Consider the following 25,293-nt stretch of genomic DNA (forward strand, 5'->3'; position numbering starts at 1 on the left):
TTGTTCCTGCCTTGCACCCTGTGCTGGCTGGGATTGGCTCCAGCAGATGTAACAATGAAATAGAGATTAGTTTAAATATGCAGTAAGCAATTTCAAAGTGACTGTCATGAAAGGTCCTTAACAATATATGTCTACAGTATATTGAGGACTATTGGTCTACAGCTTACATCTAAGTGAAGAATTCAATAAATTGTAACTGCTGTTCATCGTACCTACATTAGTCATTTTAGCCATGTTTGTCTTGTGTTCTAATAAAATGATCTTCCTGTATCATTCTTTTTTTTACTTACTAAATTACTATTGTGGAGGCTGGCCCGGACACAGACAGGCGGACACCAATAGTTCACCAACGAACACACATTTAATCATATTTTACAATATTTACAGTGCACACAACCCAGTACCCCGTACCAATCATAAAGTCCAGGCCTCTCAATAATGCCTTTCACTCTTCTGGCCGCCTCCACTCCTCTCCTCCAAGCTCCGTCCTCTTCCACCCGACTCCAGCCATCGAATGGAGGGAGGTGGCCCCTTTTATCTCCACCCGGATGTGCTCCAGGTGCCTCCCAATAAGTGAGTGCCGGCACTCCCTGGTGTAGCAGAAGTGCCGGCTTTGCACCCAGAAGCACTCTGGGTGTCCCTGGTCTTGTTCCCCCCAGCACTTCTGGGTGTGGCGGAAGTGCTGAGGGCCAGGGCTCTTCGGGCATCCGGGCGCCCCCAGGTGGTGACCACGGGCCCCTATAGGGTTGAGCTTCCAAGCTCTGTTCCAGTTGTCCCCATACCATCCAAGACCGCTGCCCTCTCATGGTTGCAGAGGAGGCGTAATCCCTCTTCCAGTCCTTCTGGGCATTCCGGCTGGGTACCACCCCCAGCTGCTTGCCACACTATATACTATAGTAAGTGTTAGTTTGTCTGTTTCCTAAATTATACAGCTTTTGGCATTGGATTCTAATCAGAAGTAGTAATGTTTGGAATACGCCATCTGTAGGAAAGAAAAACCCAATGTATTGTATTACTGTATGCATTACAAAACACATTTTTTTAAAAGATTGTGCAAATATGTAGATTATAGAGATAGATATAGATTATATATGCTAGTCTATTCCAATAACATGCTCTGTTCATTACTAATTATTGATATATACACTAATAATTTAGTAGCATTTCAGGCAGCTGCATACAAGCATAGTTGCTAAAGTTGGAGTGATTTTAGGCTTTAATTAATTCACTGCATCCTTGGAATCTTACAATGAACCAACTTAAAGGAATACTCCACCGAAAAATGATTTTTTAAAATATTTTACTTACAAAATGTACTTTGTAGTGGTGGCCAAGGAATATTTTTAATCTACTGTTAAAATACAGAATCGAGAAAAAAAAACTTCTGGCATACTGTAATAGCAGCCTAAAGCAACCAATGCTATACAATGCCAAAAGAATAAAAAAAAAAAAAAGAAAGAACAGATTTTATACAAAATCTCACATTACTCGTGCCGCATAATCCACATGTCCAGTCCTTTGCTCACAACATGCAAAACACATGCTTTTTTTTTTTTACTTATATATTGTTAAATAGTTACTTCCGGAATTCTTTGTGCACATATCCTAAATAGTAAACTAAAGCCTCATGGGACTGACTTTTTCAATGTTAATTTTGAGTTTAGTATTTCTTTAACAATGTATTTTATAACAAAACAAAAAATTTTATTGATGACGTCTAAGAAGTTATGGATTTTCTTTGGGCTTTTGCAATAACATTTATTCATTTGGTGTTGCAGAACATGCATCTAAAGAGAAGAAATAAGAATGGAGATTAAAGATGAAAACCAGGAGGTCTAATTTAAGGCAGTCCCACGATTCCCTAAACACAGCATGAAAGTCACTTGTGTTTGTGCGCGTTTTCCTGTAACTGAAGCTGTTTTGTAACTTCTCACCAGTACAGAAGATTCAATATTGTCTCATTCGAGTCCGCAGAGAGAGCTTGGTTCTTCCGGGCAGAGGATCCGAGCCACTGTCTCCTTAGGTCTGACGTGGTGTTCGTTACACTTAAGCGTGTGCGTCTCCAAGAAGCCCTATTAGCATTCCTAATTAGCTTGGATGCTTGCCTGGACAGTAGGCCTCATGCCAGTACATTCAACTGTCTCAGCATTACGGACTTTATACAATCAGCATTCTATTAGAAGAACCCTTTGTTGTTAATTATTCATGCAAACAGAATGGTTTCTTATTGGGAAGATATTCCACTCAGCACAATTACCTTGTCTTGTTTTTCATTGGCAAGCCCAAGCAATGACCAATGACAGGGCAAAGCAGGAAAGTAAAGCAATGAATGTGAAAAATGGCACTTGGTAATGCTTCCCTCCTCCAATATAAAAAGTGTCAGTCATTAAAGAGTAGGCCATACCAATGCACATTTATTTTCATTAGTGAAGAAAATGCCTAACAATGTCAGAAAAGAAATATAAATGAGTAAAGTTACACTGGAATCAATATAGCTTGAGAAGACATTAATAATTGATTATCATCACAATGCAGCTGCTGTATTACTCACAAGTGTTCAATAAAAAAAGAATGCATTGTTTTCAGTCTTTATGGTTTATGTAAGTCATAAAATTAGAATATCATGACAAAGTTGATTTTATTTCAGTAATTCCATTCAAAAAGTGAAACTTCTATATTAGATTCATTCATTACACACAGACTGATGTATTTCAGATGTTTATTTCTTTTAATTTTGATGATTATAACTGACAACTAATGAAAGTCCCAAATTCAGTATCTTGGAAAATTAGAATATCAATTAAGACCAATGCAAAAAAAAGATTTTTAGAAATGTTGGCCAACTGAAAGGTATGAACATGAAAAGTATGAGCATGTACAGCACTCAATATTTAGTTGGGGCTCCTTTGGCCTGGATTACTGCAGCAATGCGGCGTGGCATGGAGTCGATCAGTCTGTGGCACTGCTCAGGTGTTATGAGAGCCCATGTTGCTCTGATAGTGGCCTTCAGCTCTTCTGAATTGTTGGGTCTGGCGTATTGCATCTTCCTCTTCACAATACCCCATAGATTTTCTATGGGGTTAAGGTCAGGCGAGTTTGCTGGCCAATCAAGAACAGGGATACCATGGTCCTTAAACCAGGTACTGGTAGTTTTGGCACTGTGTGCAGGTGCCAGGTCCTATTGGAAGATGAAATTTGCATCTCCGTAAAGTTCATCAGCAGCAGGAAGCATGAAGTGCTGTAAAACTGCCTGGTAGATGGCTGCGTTGACCTTGGACCTCAGAAAACACCATGGACCAACACCAGCAGATGACATGGCACCCCAACCATCACTGACTGTGGAAACTTTACACTGGACCTCAAGCAACGTGGATTCTGTGCCTCTCCTCTCTTCCTCCAGACTCTGAGACCTTGATTTCCAAAGGAAATGCAAAATTTACTTTCATCAGAGAACATAACTTTGGACCACTCAGCAGCAGTCCAGGCGAGATGCTTCTGACACTGTCTCTTGTTCAAGAGTGGCTTGACACAAGGAATGCGACAGCTGAAACCCATGTCTTGCATACGTCTGTGCGTGGTGGTTCTTGAAGCACTAACTCCAGCTGCAGTCCACTCTTTGTGAATCTCCCCCACAATTTTGAATGGATTTTGTTTTACAGTCCTCTCCAGAGTGCGGCTATCCCTATTGCTTGTACACTTTTCTACCACATCATGTCCTTCCCTTCGCCTCTCTATTAATTTGCTTTGACACAGAGCTCTGTAAACAGCCGGCCTCTTTAGCAATGACCTTTCGTGTCTTGCCCTCCTTGTGCAAGGTGTCAGTGGTCGTCTTTTGGACAACTGTCAAGTCAGCAGTCTTCCCCATGTTTGTGTAGCCTACAGAACTAGACTGAGAGATCATTTAAAGGCTTTTGCAGGTGTTTTGAGTTAATTAGCTTAAATATTAGTGTCTTAAATATTGAACCTTTTCACAATATTCTAATTTTCTGAGATACTGAATTTGGGTCTTTCATTAGTTGTCAGTTATAATCATCAAAATTAAAAGAAATAAACATTTGAAATACATCAGTCTGTGTCTAATGAATGAATCTAATATACAAGTTTCACTTTTTGAATGGAATTACTGAAATAAGTCAACTTTGTCATGATATTCTAATTTTATGACCAGCACCTGTATTACTCTTCTGATATATTTCTGTACGAATCATTCAGTCCTCCAGGTAATGTGGCAAATATCCTGCATTAAACAAAAAACCTGACGTGGTAATATGAAACTCATTCAAAACACTACCAACATTGGAGCAATTAATAGAGGAGCAACGTGACCCGTACAAGTCAGATATGGTCTAAAATGCATTGCATTGTTGGGAATTTCAAACTAAGCCAGGTCTTTGCCTAGAAATAAGGCAGTGTGATGGATGGCCAGGGCCCTTGCCCGGCCAGGACGCCCAAAGCGTGGAAGGACCTGGGAAGAGAAAATTGTTTGGACAGTTTCTTCCCTGGGCTAATAGAGGGCCGCCCTCTTGGTTTTCAGTGGAGCCACGGGTTATAAGCATGGAGGCTCAACCCTGTTGGAACCCATGGCCACCACCACGGGGCGCATGGAACTTTCCAGGGCCTTATTTGGTCACGCTTCCGCCACACCTGGGAGTGTGGCCAGAAGAAGCTTGTTAGGAGTCCATCCAGGTGCCTTATAAAAAGGAGCCACCTCGCTCCATAAGTGGCCAGAGTCGGGAGGAGAGGACAAAGCCTGAAGAGGAGTGGAGGGAGAAGGACTGGTGGCAGAAATGACTGAATGGTATTGTGTTGTGCACACTGGTGAAAACTGTAAATAAATGTGTTAAGTGTGGCAAAACATGTCTCCTGCCTGTCTGTGTCTGGGTTAGGGTGGCGGCACGCCCCCTAGTGGCTCACAGCAGATCATTAGTATCCACTGAAATGGCCTTTAAAAATAACAGAAATGTCTCCGTGGTTAACTGGACTGCTTTCATTGTAAAAGGGGCTACAAGAATAATTCTTAAAAAAAACTGAAAGTAGTTTCAATGGGAGGAATATGTAATATTCAATGTGGTAAATTATTTATTGCAGCATAAAAATGTTTTTTTTTCTCTATTCGAGATTGCTCTTGTGTATCAATCTAATGCTTTAAAAGTCCTGTTAAAATATTTTAGAAAGGGGACTTAATATACATAAATAACCAGGGGCCTCAAGCAATAACGCCGTGCGAAGAATTCACACTGTAACATGACGTAAGCACAAAAGCTGAAATGTGCTTACTCACAGAAAAATCCAGATGCATTAATCTGTGTGTACTCCAACTTCCACGTTCTTCCTCTACATAAATCCCGGTCAGCGTGAAAAGTAACGCTCGTGCATGTGCTTCATGTAACGCCCCAACTCCTCCCAGAATTACGCCTCTTTGATTATGCAAATCAATATAAATCACCTTTAAGCTCAGCCTTCTGTGAAAAGACAATGGGAAAAGCATGGGGGAAAAATATAAGAATTTCAGCCAATACCAAGTGGTGGCAAGGAAAAACATACTATTTGTTTAATTAAACCGTGGTATAATCAACAAAAGGAAGTTGATCGAGTGACATAGCGTGGTGAAGAAACTTGAAAGCTCAGATATCAAAGTCGCCGTGAAAAGGCGAGTCGTTGCCCACCGTCTGAGTGTCATATAAAAGCTTGTTAGGGTACAGAGAAAAAAAAGGCACACAGTGGGGAAAAAAGCACAAAATGTCAACTTCAATCTCGAAATTTCCTCTTTAATCATGTAGTTTATTTTGTCATTAAAGTAGAACATCATAAACGTCATCTTAAAATCGTTTAATTAACCAGTTTCTCAAATCACATCATAATTAAAGTAGCACGTTAAATGCTTTGTTTTGTATGTGATCTTCTATCTGCGTGCTCTATCTGTGTGAATCACTACTTGCTTCTTAAACCGGCTCTCTTCCTCCGACTGGACACAGAATCCATTACATTCGTGATATTACAGCTCTCTGAATAACTAAAATACTGAGATGTATACGATGATAGGAGTTAAAGCACGTTATTAAACATAGATTTCACTTTCGATAAAATAATTTATTGCAGCAGTACTCAGGGGCGGCTCTAGGCTTGTGGCGGCCCTGGACAGAGAAAGAATTGGTGGCTCCTTCGCCCGCCAATGTCAATATGGTATCTTATGCACGGTGGATGGCCACGTCCATTGCGGACACTGCATAGCCGCCTCGTGCTCACGACAAAAGTGTTTAACTTTTGTCGAAATTTGTCGCTGCGTTTTTAGCTGTGTTGTTATTTTCTCTTTCTGTTTTATATTCAATATATATTGGCGTAGCTGCCCCTGTAGTCCTTGCTTTTCTTTCTCCAAGTAACCGATCACCACACAATCAGCTCTGTAATAGAAGTTAAGCCATCTGTAAGCTTAGAGCACCGATTCTTCAAAACGTTTAAGGAACATTGAACTATCTTCATAGTACATGTTTAATTATTCTATCCTTCACACCAGTTCCAGTGAAGAATATAGATTATTTAAATGAAGTTAAAGTTTTACCTGTATAATATAATAAACATATTTTGCTGCATTTCATCTTAGAAATGATATCGTCATCATATGTAAATACGAGCTTTATAAAGTGGCTCAGGTTGTGCAATATTATAACTGTAGTGCAAGTTTACAGTGAGGTAATTGTACTTATAAGTACAGATTTTTCTACAAGGAGCACTTTAATGAGTGCGTTTAAAGTTCTTGGAATTAAACTGTTTCTGAACCGCGAGGTCCATACAGGAAAGGCTTTGAAACTGTGGAGGATGGCTGGCCGTTTATCCCGGTCAATACCCCCAAGCCGCCAGGTGGAGCCCTCCTTGCAGTATGGAGGTTCCCAGAAGACCAGCAGGGCATTGTGGACAATGGAGTTTTTATGCGCAACCCTGCTGGATGCCGTGGGGGCCACTAGGGGATGCTGCAGGGAGGAACAATGGCTATTTTCCCTACGCCCCGGAAGCACACGTGGTCAAGAGAAATGACGTGCTTCCGGGGTGAAGAAAAGAACTTGTACCTGACCCGGAAGTGATTGAGAGTCACATGGACTGGGGATTAGGAACACTTCCGGGTCAGGAGATATAAAATGACTGTGGGAGCTCCCAGACGGCGAGCTGAGCTGGGTGTAAGGGTGGCAATGCGTCTGGGAGCTGGAAGATTGGTTTAGTGTATTTGTGAGTTAGTATTGTGATTAGTATATGAGTATTGTGGTGGAGAGTGTGCTTTGTACACTGTGGAAGTTTAATAAAGTCAAGGATTGGACTTTTACCTGGTGTCTGGAGTCGTGGACAGGGGTTCAAGGGCGCCCCCTATCTACCACAAAACGTTTTGCCATGGCTGAGGTAGCGTGTCCTTGAAGCTGTATACCGATAATTCTCTTTCCGATCAGCTGCTGCTGTGATTCACACTCAGATACAGTGATATAAATACTCCGAGTCGTGCATAGAGAGTAATATGGAAAAAGATGATCCGCTGTGGCAACTCCTAATGGCAGCAGCTGAAAGAAGAAGAAGAAGAAGAAGGTGTAGTGAGAGTAACAACGCCAAAGCAGTTATGGTATTTGGAATACTATGGCTATTCCCTGGACCATTATATTGTTACAAGTTAATTACAATCAGATGCATTACACTTAATAAACAATATGCGGTTAGTTTCGGTGTATTTATAAAGCCGCGTCAGGAAAATAAGAGTAACCACACAGGAACAGTAGCACTGCTTTGACGCTGGATGCCGCCAGTCTGCAAAACCGAGAGGAGAACTTGCGTACGACAAGGCATGAGGTACCGTGGAAAAGTGCGTGGCTTTACGCCAAGTGTAGATTTTATACATCACGATTTGAACGTGGAAAAGTTCTTACACAACATTTCTGTGCGTACGCACCGTTTATACATAAGCCCCAGGTGCTTAGACTTTCCCATCATTTTAAAAAGTAGAGCAATAACGCATGGCTCAGGTTTGTGACTAAATCTTCATTTTGTGATTTAAAACTATGCATGTCAACTTCGATACTTTGTAAGTTCCTATTCTCTGTAACACATTTGGAGTTTATCTTCCACAATGTTGTTTTCATTCATTTTTATAGGTAACAGAAATGCATCCTGCTGCAGAGAGGCAGTGTTGGGTCCCTTAAACTAAAATTCTCACATCTTAGATATTTTACCCTCCCTGCTCTTGGACCACTCTTAATTAAACAGAAAATAAGCAGAAGCTACATTAGTTTTTCACATCACACTCACATACTGTTTTTATTTTCTTTTATGGAGTGCTTTGCACTTGAAGAATGCCAACTTTGAAAGAAGTTAAGTGTGATGATGGCTCAAAATGTGCAAGAGATTTCATGTCCTATGCAGGAAATGCAACAATAGAAGGAAAGAAACCTGAGATCAGTCACGCCAGTGGAGACAACATGTTATATTTCTGCCAGGCTGGTGTTCAATTCTTTGTTTTATGTCCTTTTCTGTTAGTATTACTTTTGTTTATTATTTGCTTTGTTTTCTATGCTTGTGTTATGTTATGTGGCTTGTGTCTAGTGGGTGATTCTGCAAGTGATGGGACCACCTTCCCATCAGTGCTAGGGACTGCCCGCAAACCTTTAAAGGTGTGGGTTCTTGGTTTTTCGTCTGAATGAGCGTGGGAGTTTTTAGCGAGTTACTGTGATTTTGCTGTGCTTTCTTTTCGAGTTTTACTGGATTTTTGACCTGTTTGCTTTCTCTTTAGATCACCCTTTGGATTCTTATAATTAGGACTTTGTTTTTGAATTGGATTGCCTCATTGTTTGAGGCAACTCCATTGTGCCTTATGTGCGCTTTAGAGCGTCATTTTGGTTAAACAGCAGTTTTGTGAGGTTAAATCTTTTTCTCTCTATTGTATGAAAAAATCATTCAATGCTACGATACTTTTTGGAGATAAGACTTTTTGGAAGTGAGATTTTTTTCAAGTCATGCTCTCCTCTCAAACAAAGAAAACCTCAGCTCTCATTCTTGTGAATGCTTTTAACAGACACAATTCCTCCTCTCTCAGCTCTTATACATTTTAACATTTCCTCACTTTAAATTCCCAATTAAAGAAGACGCATTACAGTATTCCCTCCTCGATCCCCCCGCGATAGGTGAAAATCCGCGAAGTAGAGACCATGTTTGTATGGTTATTTTTAGATATTTTAAGCCCTTATAAACTTTCCCACACTCTTTATAAATATTCCCCACACAGTTATACAGCATAAACCCTTTGTATTCTCTTACATATTAGGTAAGATTCATTGAAATTATATATGTAAACACACTGTTTATATACAGTAAGACCTAAATATTATTTTAAAGATATTAAGCGTCTTCAAAATAACATATGTTACAGACATTACCAATAGAGAGGCCACCAGCAATAAATACGTACAATGCAAGAAAAATTCTATACAGTAAATGTGTGCACAGTGACACTAAACGTATGTACATATACTAAGTACTGTAAGTAGAAAATTAATAATGGGTACTCACCAACAATGACACAATGACTTGTCCGATAACGATGAGTTTAGTTTTACTGCATAACAAAGGAGAGCGTTACAGCTCTTCTAAAGGAGCCTCTTCAGGCGACTGTGTAGCACCGCCATTGTTGTTCTTCTTCCGTCAGTCTTCAATCCAAATCCCTAAAGCAGATTTCATCCAGACTACTGCCTTATTACATCCACTTACAACTCGTTTTGCACCCTGGTTAAAAGGACACTGCGGCCATAGATCTTATATTCCTTTCCTACTTTTTAAATAAAAAGAATCGTATCCTCATTGATGCCGTAATGGTGTCATGCCGTAATGGCTACAGTGGTGTAGCTTTTCCCTTCCTTCAACATATCCAAAACTTTAACCTTTTCGGCAATCGATAGCATCTTCCGTTGGCACTTGGAAACGACCCCTGAAGCAGAAGCAGTAGCAGGAGCAGATCGTTTTGGAGCCATAATGAAGGGCTTGACTACGTGCAAAGATAAACACAAAAGAGCACAAAAGTTAACTCTTTACACAGCGAAACACGGTGATGCTGAATGAGCGAGATGAGACTTCCTGGTTAACGCAGCGGAATCGAATTCTGCTCTCTGTCGTTGAGCCAGTCAACACACAGGAACTTAACTGTGTGCTCTGATTGGTTAGCTTCTCAGCCATCCACCAATAACGTCCGTTATATGAAATCAATTGGGCAAACCAACTGAGGAAGCATGTACAGGAAATAAAAAGACACATTGTTCGCAGAAACCCGCGAAGCAGCAAAAAATCTGCGTTATATATTTAGATATGCTTAAATATAAAATCCGCAATAGAGTGAAGCCGCGAAAGTCAAAGCGTGATATAGCGAGGGATTACTGTATGTCCAAATCTTATTTAAGAATTTCATCACGAAGGGTTATCAACATAAAAAATGAGTACACGCGCAATCCTAGCACCGAGAAAATGAGGAAGTCAAACAAATAACAAAAATGTCGATCGGTTAAACAGCAAATTGGTTAAATGTGTATCAATAGAGTACACTGAAACAGTTGGTGGCAATTGTGCGGAAGATGAAAATAACAAATTACAATATCCAAAGAATATCTACAACTGTTAACAATGTCCAATGTATGAATTATTGTAGAAAGAAGGATGTATTCAAGAAGGGTAATGTAGTATATCTTCCGTGGATAACATTAGACAACAAAGGAGATCTTGATATGCCATTTGTATTAAAACGTTAACAGTTTCTGGTTAGAATAGCTTTTGCAAAGACAATTACCAAATCTCGGAGCCACACATTTGAAAAAGTCGTTTTATTTAATGGAGAGAAAGAAACAAAATTCAATCATGGGCAGCTATACAGTGCGTTGATGCATATGTAACAACTAGCAAAATACCCGCGCTTCGCAGCGGAGAAGTAGTGTGTTAAAGAAGTAATGAAAAAGAAAAGGAAACATCTTGAAAATAACGTATCATAATCGTCAATGTAATTGTTTTGTCACTGTTATGAGTGTTGCTGTCATATATATATATATATATATATATACTGCGGTGGGTTGGCACCCTGCCCAGGATTGGTTCCTGCCTTGTGCCCTGTGTTGGCTGGGATTGGCTCCAGCAGATCCCCATGACCCTGTATTCGGATTCAGCGGGTTAGCAAATGGATGGATGGATATATATATATATATATATATATATATAGTGTGGCAGTAGGGGGCGCTAGTGCTCCATTGAACCCTCAGGTATGACTCCAGACACCAGGTAAAAGTCCAAGACTTTTTATTTTTCCCACAGTGCACCAAGCACCTTCCACACTACTCATACAAACAATCACTAATTCCAACACAATAAACCACTCCTCCTCGCCCAGACACTTTGCTCCTCTCCCACCCAGCACAGCTCAGTGTCTGGACTGAGCCACAGTCCTTTTATAGCCCCTGACCCGGAGGTGTTCCTGTCCCAGCAGTCCACAGTTCCTTATTCCTTATGGGTCAGGGCAATCAGTCTTTTACTTCACCCGAGCCGCCATTCCTTCCGTCCGTGACCGTGGCGTACTCCCGGGTCATAAGGCACAAAAGAGCCCATAAGTCCCCCCACAGCGACTCCTGGTGGTCCCCAAGGTATCCAGCAGGGCTGTGTATAAACACTACCAAGTACATAAGGCCCTGCTGGACCTCGGGGCACGATCCTGCTGTCGGGAGAGCTCCTCCTGGCGGCTTGGGGGTGCGGACCGGCCTGGGAAGCCGGCAGTCCTCCACAATATATATATATATATATATATATATATATATATATATATATATATATATATATACACATACACACACACACATCATATATACAGTATAAATATCTATATCTATATATATATATAATATCTAAATATCTATCTATCTATCTATCTATCTATCTATCTGTCTATCTATCTGTATATCTATATATCTATATATATCATCCATCCTCTTCCGCTTATCCGAGGTCGGGTCGTGGGGGTAGCAGCTTAAGCAGAGAAGCCCAGACTTCCCTCTCCCCGGCCACTTCTTCCAGCTCTTCCGGGAGAATCCCATGCGTTCCCAGGCCAGCCGGAGACATAGTCCCTCCAGCGTGTCCTGGGTCTTCCCCGGGCCTCCTCCCGTTGGACGTGCCGGAACACCTCACCAGGGAGGGTCCAGGAGGCATCCTGATCAGATGCCCGAGCCACCTCATCTGACTCCTCTCGATGCGGAGGAGCAGCGGCTCTACTCTGAGCCCCTCCCGGATGACTGAGCTTCTCACCCTATCTTTAAGGGAAAGCCCAGACACCCTGCGGAGGAAACTCATTTCAGCCGCTTTTATTCGCGATCTCGTTCTTTCAGTCACTACCCATAGCTCTTGACCATAGGTGAGGGTAGGAATGTAGATCGACTGGTAAATTGAGAGCTTTGCCTTACGGCTCAGCTCCTTTTCACCACGACAGACCGATGCAGAGCCGCATCACTGCGGATGCCGCACCGATCCGCCTGTCATCTCACGTCCATTCTTCCCTCACTCGTGAACAAGACCCCGAGATACTTGAACTCCTCCACTTGGGGCAGGATCTCCCCCAACCCTGAGAGGGCACTCCACCCTTTTCCGGCTGAGGACCATGGTCTCGGATTTGGAGGTGCTGATTCTCATCCCAGCCGCTTCACACTCAGCTGCGAACCGATCCAGAGAGAGCTGAAGATCACGGCCTGATGAAGCAAACAGGACAACATCATCTGCAAAAGCAGTGACCCAATCCTGAGTCCACCAAACCGACCCCTTCAACACCCTGGCTGCGCCTAGAAATTCTGTCCATAAAAGTTATGAACAGAATCGGTGACAAAGGGCAGCCCTGGCGGAGTCCAACTCTCACTGGAAACGGGCTCGACTTACTGCCGCAATGCGGACCAAGCTCTGACACGGTTGTACAGGGACCGAACAGCTCTTATCAGGGGTCCGTACTCCCGAGCACCCCACAGGATTCCCCGAGGGACACGGTCGAATGCCTTTTCCAAGTCCACAAAACACATGTAGACTGGTGGGACAAACTCCCATGCACCCTCCAGGACTCTGCTAAGGGTGAAGAGCTGGTCCACTGTTCCGACCAGGACGAAAACCACACTGTTCCTCCTGAATCCGAGGTTCGACTATCCGACGGACCCTCCTCTCCAGAACCCCAATAGACTTTTCCAGGGAGGCTGAGGAGTGTGATCCCTCTATAGTTGGAACACACCCTCCGTCCCCTTTTAAAGAGGGGACCACCACCCCGGTCTGCCAATCCAGAGGCACTGTCCCCGATGTCCATGCGATGTTGCAGAGACGTGTCAACCAAGACAGTCCTACAACATCCAGAGCCTTAAGGAACTCCGGCGATCTCATCCACCCCGGGCCCTGCCACCAAGGAGTTTTTGACCACCTCGGTGACTTCAGTCCCAGAGATGGGAGAGCCCACCTCAGAGTCCCCAGGCTCTGCTTCCTCATTGGAAGGCATGTTAGTGGGATTGAGGAGGTCTTCAAGTACTCCCCCACCGACCCACAACGCCGAAGTCGAGGTCAGCAGCCACCATCCCCACCATATACGGTGTTGACACTGCACTGCTTCCCTCCTGAGACGCCGGACGGTGGACCAGAATCTCCTCGAAGCCGTCCAAAGTCGTTCTCCATGGCCTCTCCAAACTCCTCCCATGCCCGAGTTTTTGCCTCAGCAACAACCGAAGCCGCGTTCCGCTTGGCCTGCCGGTACCTATCAGCTGCCTCCAGAGACCCACAGGACAAAAAAGTCCTATAGGACTCCTTCTTCAGCTTGACGGCATCCCTCACCGCCGTGTCCACCAACGGGTTGGGGATTGCCGCCGACAGGCACCGACCACCTTGCGCCACAGCTCCGTCAGCCGCCTCAACAATAGAGGCACGGAACATGGCCCATTCGACTCAATGTCCCCACCTCCCTCGGGGCGTGGTTGAAGTTCTGCCGAGGTGGGAGTTGAAGCTACTTCTGACAGGGGACTCTGCCAGCCGTTCCCAGCAGACCCTCACAACACGCTTGGGCCTACCAGGTCTGACCGCATCTTCCCCACCATCGAAGCCAACTCACCACCAGGTGGTGATCAGTTGACAGCTCCGCCCTCTCTTCACCCGAGTGTCCAAGACATATGGCGCAAGTCCACGACACACCACAAAGTCGATCATCGACTGAGGCCTAGGGTGTCCTGGTGCCAAGTGCACATATGAACACCCTTATGCTTGAACATGGTGTTCGTTATGGACAATCCGTGGCGAGCACAGAAGTCCAATAACAAAACACCGCTGGGTTCAGATCGGGGCCATTCCTCCCAATCACGCCCTTCCAGGTCTCACTGTCATTGCCCACGTGAGCATTGAAGTCTCCCAGCAAAACGAGGGAATCCCCAGAAGGTATGCCCTCTAGCACCCCTCCAGAGACTCCAAAAAGGGTGGATACTCCAAACTGCTGTTCGCATACGCACAAACAACAGTCAGGACCCTTCCCCACCCGAAGGCGGAGGGAGGCCACCCTCTCGCCCACGGGGTAAACCCCAATGCACAGGCTCCAAGTCGGGGGCAATAAGTATGCCCACACCTGCTCGGCCTCTCACCGGGGCAACTCCAGAGTGGTAGAGAGTCCAGCCCCTCTCAAGGAGATTGGTTCCAGAGTCCAAGCTGTGCCGAGGTGAGTCCGACTATATCTAGCCGAACCTCTCACCTCGCGCACTAGCTCAGGCTCCTTCCCCTTCAGAGAGGTGACATTCCACGTCCCAAGAGCCAGTTTCTGTAGCCGAGGATCAGACTGCCAAGGTCCCTGCCTCCGGCCACCACCCAACTCACACTGCACCTGACCTCCTTGGCCCCTCCCATAGGTGGTGAGCCCACCTATATATATATATATATATATATATATATATATATATATATATATATATATATACACATACACACACACATTATATCTATATCTATATATATATAATATATTTTTATTAAGAAGAAAATTAAACCTTTTTAAACTGAGGGAAAATATACCAATAATTATTTGTTAAGGATCTCTTTGTATACCACATTGTGAGTTCGGCCCTCCGGTTGTAATACGACCAAGCTGTGCGCTGAGCTTACTCTTAAGCATGCAACTACAGTTGGCCATGTGAACAGTAATCTTGTTTCAAATCTCACAGCTTGGATTGCTGCTGTCATAATCGGTTTGAGTTTCATGGTTTATTTCAGTTACAACAGTATTTGTAGGACTTGTGTTGAAGTGACATTCGGCATCTGTCAAGCGCTGTAAGTATACAACCAGTTTCATTGATAACTTCACATCCAGCTTTTGAGAGTTTAAACATTCATAAACATCTAAGTGTCCACTACTGAAATTGTCACCTGTGAATCTAAGATGTTTAAGAGGCATTGGCGGTTGTCCAAAGGTGTAAAATATTTGGCTATTTCAGTACACTTGAAAGTAACAACCGAACAATTCAGCGGCAGCCATCAACTCACATGCAGATGCATAGGTGAAGGGCTTTAGCATTTCACTCTTATAGTGCTCCTGTGTAGTATAATTATCTCCTGTACCGTCATCAGTCCACATCCTGAACCTGTCCCAGTCATTCAATACATAAGACACAATGTTTCTCCAGATATCAAGAGTGAGCCTGATATGGCCGTGCAATATGTAACACAGAGAATGGAAAAGATAGGTGTCATCTCCGGGCATGGAAACCACTCGGTAAGTGACAGTTCTTTGATCGATGGTGATCACCTCAATAGACATGTTAATGCGGGTACAGTTGGAATAATAAAGGAAATGGGTACCTGAACAATGTAAAGTAAGTCTAAAATACCTACACAATAACTATAATCATAATAAATGAACAATAAAACAGTGGAGAAGCCATGGATTAAATAAAAAAGCGCTAGTTATCAGCAGGGAGACGTGAATCCCATGGCGAAGCAAGGAAGGGAATGTAGAGACTGGAGCGACGGACGGCCTTATATAGGCAGGCAGCCAACAACGTGGGAGGTGTTGGGATGGGGGACCCAACACCACCTCACACGGTGACCGAGCTGCAGGCTATGGACGTATACATGTACGTAAGTAGGATTCAGTTAGCGTTGGGAACCTGCGTACCAAATTTCTTGAAGATGGGCCCATAAGTAACAAAGACTGTTGAAAAGTTCAATATGGCGGCCGACAGTGGCATCATACCACCGAAATAAGTACCAAATTTCAGCCTTCTACTTACACGGGAATTTGGAGAATTAGTGACGTTGGAAAGTTCAACATGGCGGCTGACAGTGGCGTCATACCACCAAAATAAGTACGTACATTGGTTTCGGTTACTGCAGTGAAGCCGCCTACCAAATTTTGTGAAGATGGGGCCATAAATAAGAAAGTTCAACATGGCGGATGTTGTTGACTGTTATGACCGTTACGCGTAGAATTTCGAAATGAAACCTGCTAAACTTTTGTAAGTAACCTGTAAGGAATGAGCCTGCCAAATTTCAGCCTTCTACCTACACGGGAAGTTGGAGAATTAGTGACGTTTGGAAAATTCAATATGGCAGCCGACCGTGGTGTCATACCACCGAAATAAGTACGTACATCGGTTTTGGTTTGCGCAAGGAAGCCACCTACCAAATTTCGTGAAGATGGGGTCATCCTTCTACCTTCACGGGAAGTTGGAAGTTTAAGTATGTACATCGGTTTCAGTTAGCGCAGGGAAGCCGCCTACCAAATTTCGTGAAGATGGGGCCATAAATAAGAAAGTTCAACATGGTGGATGTTGTCGACCGTTATGACCGTTACGTGTAGAATTTCGAAATGAAGCCTGCTTAACTTTTGTAAGTAAGCTGTAAGGAATAAGCTTGCCAAATTTCAGCCTTCTACCTACACGGGAAGTTGGAAAATTAGTGATGAGTCAGTGAGTGAGTCAGTGAGTGAGTGAGTCAGTCAGCCAGTGAGGGCTTTGCCTTTTATTAGTATAGATTCCTATGAAAATAAAGATCTGTTTAAATTGTACATCCACATCCCCCAATCCCGAGCAGCAGAACTGCAGAGAGGCTAGCGCATACTGCTGTAGGCCGGGAGGCTGGCGAGCAAAGCGAGATCCTGTGTTTGCCAACATATCTAGCCCGGGTTTGACTGTATACCCAACTCTAGTGGACATTTTTGGAATTGTTTTTAGAGCTGTTTAGTGTTTTAGAGCGCAACAAGTTTGTACTTTCAGGAATGTTGTAGCCTAAAGATGTATGTGCACTGCGAAAGAGCAAGCCACTTATAGTGAAATAACATAGAGCTCCAAAGTAATGTAAAGACCACACAGTGTTAGAGAGAGGGGACCTCAGATTTGTGGCACCTTCTAGTCATTTTATTACTGTATGAATTATAAAACACATTTCAAAAGATAGTGCCAACAGGTAGATTATAGAGAGAGACCATCCATCCATCCATTTTCCAACCCGATGAATCCGAACACAGGGTCACGGGGGTCTGCTGGAGCCAATCCCAGCCAACACAGGGCACAAGGCAGGAACCAAGCCCGGGCAGGGTGCCAACCCACTGCAGATAGAAATAGACATATATTATATATGCTAGCCTATTCCAATAACATGCTCTGTTCATTATTTACTTATTGATATACACACAAATAATTCTGTAACACCTCCGGCAGTTGCATACAAGCTTAGTTGCTAAAGATGGAGTGAGTTTATGCTTTAATTAATTCACAGCATCCTTGGAAATTACAGTGAACCAACTTAAAGGAACACTCCACACTACCACCCACTTCTAGTCAGTTGAGTGTTTGTCATATGCCAGCCAACCAAAGGCTGGGGACTACAAGTGTGTTACAAATTTGAATTGAGATCTTGTTCAGCATCCTTTGGCTTTTTTATTTTTGTATACCTATATACAGCATATAGCATTATCATTTTTATTGTTTTTGTTAATTGTGACACAATTGTTTTTGCTACTTTTTCATTGGGTGCCACCATTTTATTAAATTATTACAAGGACACTGCCAATGACCCCCATTTCTATTCATGTGGCACATGTAGAAACAAAATACTAGCAAGAATTATTAGTTAGTTTTAAGATTTTTTTTTCTTTCCATCTTTGATTTTCTTATGTCTTGTGTAAAATAAGCACAAAAATACCATCAAAGGTTTTGGGGGATCCCCACAGAACAAAAAAAAATGACGTCTTTACAGAATTTGTTCAAAATGGAACTGGCCCAAAAGAAAATGAGGGTAGTATAAATAGATGAATCTGCAGGAAGTGATGTTATGAAGAATTGTGATCTTGAGGCGCTGAAAACATAAATGATGTGTAGGAAGAGGAGTAATCTTGAGGGTTGGACCTAGAAGTGACGTTATTGGGTGGTTTCTTCAGTTATTCTGCTGGGAGAGAGGAAAGAAGAGTTAGAGGGCAGTGTCAACCTCCAGTTCAACGGGTAACTACATCTATTTGAGCCCGTAAACTGTTTCCCAAGAACACATGTGTGACACTTGCTATTTGCTTTTTCCAATTTTAACATGAATAGACTCCTTCCTGCCTAAAGAAAGTTCTCTTCTCTTGCTCACATGAAAGTCCTAATTTGCCCAACGATTCTTACCTTCTACCAAAGACTATTTCACAACAAAAGCTTTGACTTTACAAAATGAGTGCTACGGTGGAGCTGAGCAGAGATTCACATCATGAACTGTTGTTGAATGAACTTAAAAGAGTGTGTTAGTGTAGCAGCAGCGCAGTCAAATCTTTATTTGGTATGTAAGGTGCTCAGACCTCATCTTAAGCAGTGTGCTGCTGATCCTGAAGATTGCAGGGGTTTGTAATGTAATGTCAACTAATTTTGAATCTCTTACTATTGTGACATACAGAATCAAGACCACCTGCATAAATTCCTTTTCAGTAGGCACCCCTCCGGAATGGGCGTCAGCAGTGTCTTTAAAGCAGTACATCAGCTGCTGCACAGATCTACCCACTCTTTAAAGTCTTTGATATACTGGACGTGAAAGAGAGAGAGAGGCTTTCTTAAGACGAGGAACCCAGTTAAACAAAAATTTTATATCAAATTTTAAAACATTAGCAGCTGGCAATCACTCTGTGCTTCTGCCTAAAGCAGCACTAGCAGTAGCATTGTCACGTGTAGAGAAAACAACACTTTATTGTCCCTCTCCAGTGCCATGATGGATAGGAATGCATTAAAATATGTAACTTCTTTTTATGTAACTAGGGGGCTTCACCCCCTGCTCGCTTCGCTTGCCAGCCCCTTCCCCCCCAGCCAGCGCTATGTACCGTTGTGAAGAGGTGGGGCTGAACACAACCGAAGGAGACGTGGCCGCTCCTCTGAAACCCCTCTTAAACGGAAACAAATACTTTTTTTTTTACCTCCTCTTTGCTCGATCAGGTGCTGGCTTTCTGCAGCTGCCTTGCCACGTGATCTGCACTTCGCTCACCTACCCCTCCCCCGCCTGAGCTGCGCACCATTGTGAAGAGGTGAGCTGAACGCACTCCAAGGAAACACAGCCGCTCCTCCAAAACCCCTCTTAAACGGTGGTACAATGGGAAACAGTTTGTTTTTTTTTACCTCCTCTTTGCTCGATCAGCTGCTGGTTTGCTGCTCCTGCCTTGCCACGTGATCTGCATTTCATGCCGCGCTGCGATCATTTAAAAGCATGTACAACACCTTCCTGTCCCCAAGACATACTGAAACACTATGCGATCTCTTTTCGCTGTTCCGTTATTTCATTGAGTAATATTTTCCGTTTGTTTGCGCTTAATGCGAAGTTTACTCTCATGTTTTGAGACGTTCGAATTGTCCTACTTCTATTATCTCTAAACTGCTCTGCATGTGTATCACGGGACTTGATTCCAAAGGTCGTAAGTATGATGTGACTTGTCTGTGTCACGGGATGTGAAAGTGTCTCTCTGTCTCTCTTCAAAAAATCTCTCTTCCAAAGATCACATCTCGTCGCAAGATTTTTTTTTAATAATAGAGAGATAAAAATATAAATCATACTTTAGCTTATATAATTGCTATAAGATTAAAAAACAAAATTTAAAACAAATTCTTTTTTTTATCCGTAAATATGTTTAGTTTACAGTGCCTATATAAAGTATTCAGAAGTTTTCACGTCTTTTTTTACACAACAATGAATCGCAGTGAATTTAATTTGGCTATTTTGATATTGATCAGCCGAAACAGACTCTTTAATGTCAAAGTGAAAAGAGGTCTCTGCAAAGAGAAACACATGACATCTTGACTAGAGGCTGCCAGAAGGCACATGAGAGACTAAAATCAACTGAAAAAAAGATTTCATGGTGTGTTGAGATGAAAATAGATATTTGTTTGTCATCAAACTAAATGCAGCAAAACAGGAGGAAATCCCAGAGGAAAATCTGAAGACGTTTACAAGAAACATGCTCCTTGGGAGAGTTGTTTTGCAGCAAGACAATGACCCCAAGATGATAATCTCCCGGAGTGGCCAAATCAGAGTCTAGATCTCAAACCAATTGAAAATTTGTGGCTGGATGGGAAAAAGGCTGTTCACTCACGAGCAACATACAACCCGACACAGCCTGAGCAGTTGTTCAGTACGACTTGAAATTGAAGTTGGTCAGTGAACGTTGTATGGCATTGGTACTAACAAGCATTTGTCAGTTTTTGCAGACATTTCTTAACATTGCTGTGAGGAGTCATAGTATATCTAGGGGGTGTATTTTTGAGGGACCTCATTATACATTATTATTCTGATATTTAAGTCATGATTAATGCTTCCATCCCTCCTAAGCCATGATATAATAATGCTGCTATATTTATATTCAACATATTATGTATTATAGATTGATTCTCTGATGCATTCTCGTTTATTAAAAATCGAGAGTACATCTTATGAGAAGGATTTAGGAGTCATAGTGGACTCTAAGCTTTCAACTTCCCGACAGTGTACAGAAGCCATTAAGAAGGCAAACAGAATGTTCGGTTATATAGCACAATCTGTGGAGCACAAGTCCAAGGAGGTTATGCTCAGGCTTTATAACGCACTAGTGAGGCCTCATCTGGAGTATCGTGTGCAGTTTTGGTCTCCAGGCCACAAAAAGGACATAGTGGCACTTGAAAAAGTCCAGAGAAGAGCAACTAGGCTCATTCCAGGGCTACAGGGGATGAATTATGAAGAAAGATTAAAAGAGCTGAGCCTTTACAGTTTAAGCAAAAGAAGATTAAGAGGTGACCTGACTGAAGTGTTTAAAATTATGAAGGGAATTAGTACAGTGGATTGAGACTGTTATTTTAAAATGAGTTCTTCATGAACACGAGGACACAGCTGGAAACATGTTAAAGGTAAATTTTGCACAAACATTAGGAATTATACACACTGAACTATAGACACTTGGAATAAGCTACCAAGTAGTGGTAGATAGTAAGACTTTAGAGACTTTCAAAACTTGACATGACATTTTTTTGGAAGAAATAAGTGGGTAGGACTGGCAAGCTCTGTTGGGCTGATCGCCCAGATTGTTTTAATGTTCTAATTATTGATATTTCACTGAAATTAAAGTTGAAATTATATCCCTTCAGACTAAAATACTAAAATATTGCAAATTTTCTATAGTGAAAATTGATTTCAAATATCTTCACATAGTAAAGCTGGTACTATTTATTTACAGTACGTAACACACACACATTGGTAACCGATCATATATTGTTAACAGCTTATAATAACTTCAATTGATTAACTAGTGAATTTATTCAAGTTTATTTTTGTGGTTTATTTCGATTATGGGAAGAGGTTTTCAGAATGTTTGCACCCGCCTTTTGAAAGAAACCCATGAAAGTTCAGTTTCCAAGTGTCAATGTTACTGCTTGAATTTAACTGCATTTGAAAATCAGGGAAGAACAAGTGAATGAAAATAAAATATTAATGAATTCCCGTAATGGAAAAAGCCAGAATGGAAAATGGACAGATGACTTAAAACTTAAGTCAATAATACAAAGCATAATTAATGTTTTTGTTACTATGTTGGGCATATTCCCTTGCTTTGACATTTTGGAAACTTCATTTGTTTCGCTATTACATATTAATTAGCATCTTTTCAAAGGCAGCAGACCCAATGCATAATGGCTAAGTTCTGTTATTTTTTCCATTATGTGTAAGGACTCATTGATTAGTTTACAGCACATTGTTTCAGGCCTGGCCATTCTCTTCTCACACAAACATTTTTGTGTAATTTGACAGTAAAGTGATATTAAAGGAACAGCATAATCACATCAGAATGTTCTGAATCTGTTCAAAGGCTGTTTTCGGCCTAAATGTTGTTTAACATTGTGATGTCCTTCGTCTCGAACCTTGCAAGTACAAAATGATTTTTAGCTAGACATCCCTAAAATGGCTTTCCATGTAAAATCATTCAAAACAAGTTACAGGGCAAGAGCTGATCGAAAGTTTTGGTACCTGTGTGTTGGCCTTCCACCTGTTTGTTCTTCTTGGGTTTGTGTGTGCTGAAGATGTTTTGAACTTAACACTCTTTTTTTTCCAGAAATCAAAACAAAGTCTCTCAAAGGCACTTTCTGACTGTATTGTGTACTGTAAAAGTGTGCCATTCACTAGCTTCAGTGATGCTCTGCAACACTCAAAGTTTTACGAGATCTCTTCTTTCACCGAATCCAAGTCACGCAAGCATATCAAGGAGGCGGGTAAGTGCCATCATCCTCTAATAGGCTTCAGGAATATTCTTGCTAATACAATAATTTGTTTTTCATTCGTATTAATGTCTCTTAGTGTCTCATTCTCACTATTAGGCTATTTCGACAAAGTTTCTAGTTATTTGATGATTTCTTTAAATTATTTGAATGCTTTTTTGGGGTAGTTTTTGTGATGGATTTTGTGCTAAAATATCCACCTTACTAAAAGGACAAGTATATGTGTGTTTGTCCATCTGGTTGCTATGTCTCTGTCATTCCAACTGCTGCCACATAACAAACATGAACACTGCTTTTACGAATCCCATACTAAATAGCACATAACATTGCATTTGTCATTCCAGCAGATGGTGCATCACAAAAATCTGTATTAATGCACTGCACTACTACAAATGGTTGTGATGTTTCATCTGTTTTGAGTGACAATTGCAATACTTTTTATTACTACATGCATTACAAAATACATTCCAGTAGATGGTGCACTGCAAATGTTAATGCCAAGGTCAAAGTTGATTACTTGCGTTATGTTCACATTACATGGCTCAATTGACTCAAATCTGGTGTTTTCAGGCCTGTGTGTGGTCCTAGAGCAGATATGTATCCAGTTCTTGGCCATGTGACATGACTGAGAATGGTCAGAGCAGAAGGCATTTGTTTTTTTTTTTTTGCCTATACACATGAGCCAATCGCTGCTATCAAAAGGCAGCATGGTAAAACAACAATGGAGGATTCCTGGAGCTGTCACAACAGTCACAGTTCCACCATGGCTGGTTCCTTTCTTGTACCCACACTTCTCTTGGTGCAACAGTGCCAGCAATAGCTGCGAAAACAGAAAAAGCTAATCATCTGGCTCTTTTTCTCCTTATTTACAGCTGATGGAACTGTTTGCCATCCCCCCGAACAAAATGAAATTCATACACTAGCTACTAGTGCATCCATTTTGTTGGTTTTAATGCCATGTGTTGCCTCACAAATGTGACATTTTTTGTTGCTGTTGATGCAGATGACTGGTGCACAAACATATCAGGGCACTCGTGAGTGCTGTTTCTGAGGACAGATGCATTCACATTATGATTAGATACAGGTCACTTGTACTTATGAATATGAACAGTAAAAGTCAGCAAATATAATCTAAGCAAAAAATCAGAATTGAGCAGTGAGGCTGGTAATGTGCACGTAGCGTAAGATTTCAACCTGTCTTAAATGGGTAGAACGGCTAGTGTCTTAACTATTGCAGTAAGCAGTGCCTTGATAGGTGTCCTGGTGTGTTATGAATAATGTACCAGTGGCTTTTGTTTCCTAACTCAAATGCAGAAAGAGGATTTACTGTTCCCCATGCTTCAGTGTTGCTCTTCAGGTCAATTGGCTTCTAAAGAGCGCCCTTGCAAAAGTGCAATTTACTAGCGTACTAATCGCACCAAAATCTGAGTGGTTGACATTTACCCCATAATGTAGCAAATTTAATGGATATTGAATAGGTGGATGAATAATTGATTAATATTGTAATAGTCTCAATTCACTAGCTTTATACATTTTTTAAAAACTATTTTCCTAATACACAAATGGCTGGAAATTAAAGATACTACCTTTTATAAAGTCCATGATACTGAATTGAGGAAATTATTTCAACACATTTTTTGTGATTACATTTTTATAGAAGTTAAATAAGGAAATAACAATCATGAAAACTGATTTAAATCGATTGTTAACAGTCAAGGTAAGTGGTCACAACAACCCTGATCCATCTGACCTTTGTCTATTATCGTGACGCAAAGACTGGCCTACTCCAACCACAAGTACTAGCCTTAAAGTTAGTAGGGGTGGAGCAGAGGTACCTATAGGTCCCTAATGTTAATGTCCTCTTTGGGTGCCTAATCTTAAAATTCCTATTAGGTGCCTAATCGTACGTTTTCCGTCTTGCGTCACGATAATATGATTTGCGCCACAATAATAGAAAAGAACCGAATTTTCTTTCATTTTTTTCTTTTTTACTTGTCATGTATAGGTTTCAGTTTTAAAGTATTATCCTTGGGATTTTTACAATTAAAATAAACTATAGACCACTTAATAAAATTAAATATTGTAGTCTTATTGTTCATCTATCCATCCATTATCCAACCCGCTATATCCTAACTACAGGGTCACGAGTGTCTGCTGGAGCCAATCCCAGCCAACACAGGGCATAAGGCAGGAAACAAACCCTAGGCAGGGCGCCAGCCCACCGCAGTCTTATTGTTCAGTGATCATCAAATAAGGCATTTTACTTAAATCAATAAAATACTTTAAAGATGCTTTTCTTGATTAAGGAAACAAGTACACCAAACATTTATCCATAATTTACACTTATCTGGCATATATAGATATGGAATTAAAAGCAAATTTAGACATGAGTGTCAGTAAGCTTTGCACCCTAGGAACCAAGTTACCCATACTATTCTAGAAAATGTCAGTAATTATTTACTGCTCTGATGCTGATCTTTCTGATCATAAAATAGGTCATTACAATAGCAATTGATAAGAAGAATTCATAATTAATTGCACAATTATGGTATTT

At 41.7% G+C, this 25,293-nt stretch overlaps 1 protein-coding gene across 2 annotated transcripts in view; it reads left to right on the forward strand.

The window, feature by feature from the left end:
• Nucleotides 1-25,293, forward strand: part of plcd4b (phospholipase C, delta 4b) — a 156,857-nt gene that overhangs the window by 96,969 nt on the left and 34,595 nt on the right. For both annotated transcript variants that reach the window (XM_039756491.1, XM_039756492.1), the window contains one exon: nt 22,577-22,733. In XM_039756491.1, the coding sequence (XP_039612425.1) occupies nt 22,577-22,733 (157 nt within the window). The remainder of the gene's footprint in view (nt 1-22,576; nt 22,734-25,293) is intronic.

The sequence above is a fragment of the Polypterus senegalus genome, chromosome 6, assembly GCF_016835505.1.
Source record: "Polypterus senegalus isolate Bchr_013 chromosome 6, ASM1683550v1, whole genome shotgun sequence".
Taxonomy (NCBI): Eukaryota; Metazoa; Chordata; class Cladistia; order Polypteriformes; family Polypteridae; genus Polypterus; species Polypterus senegalus.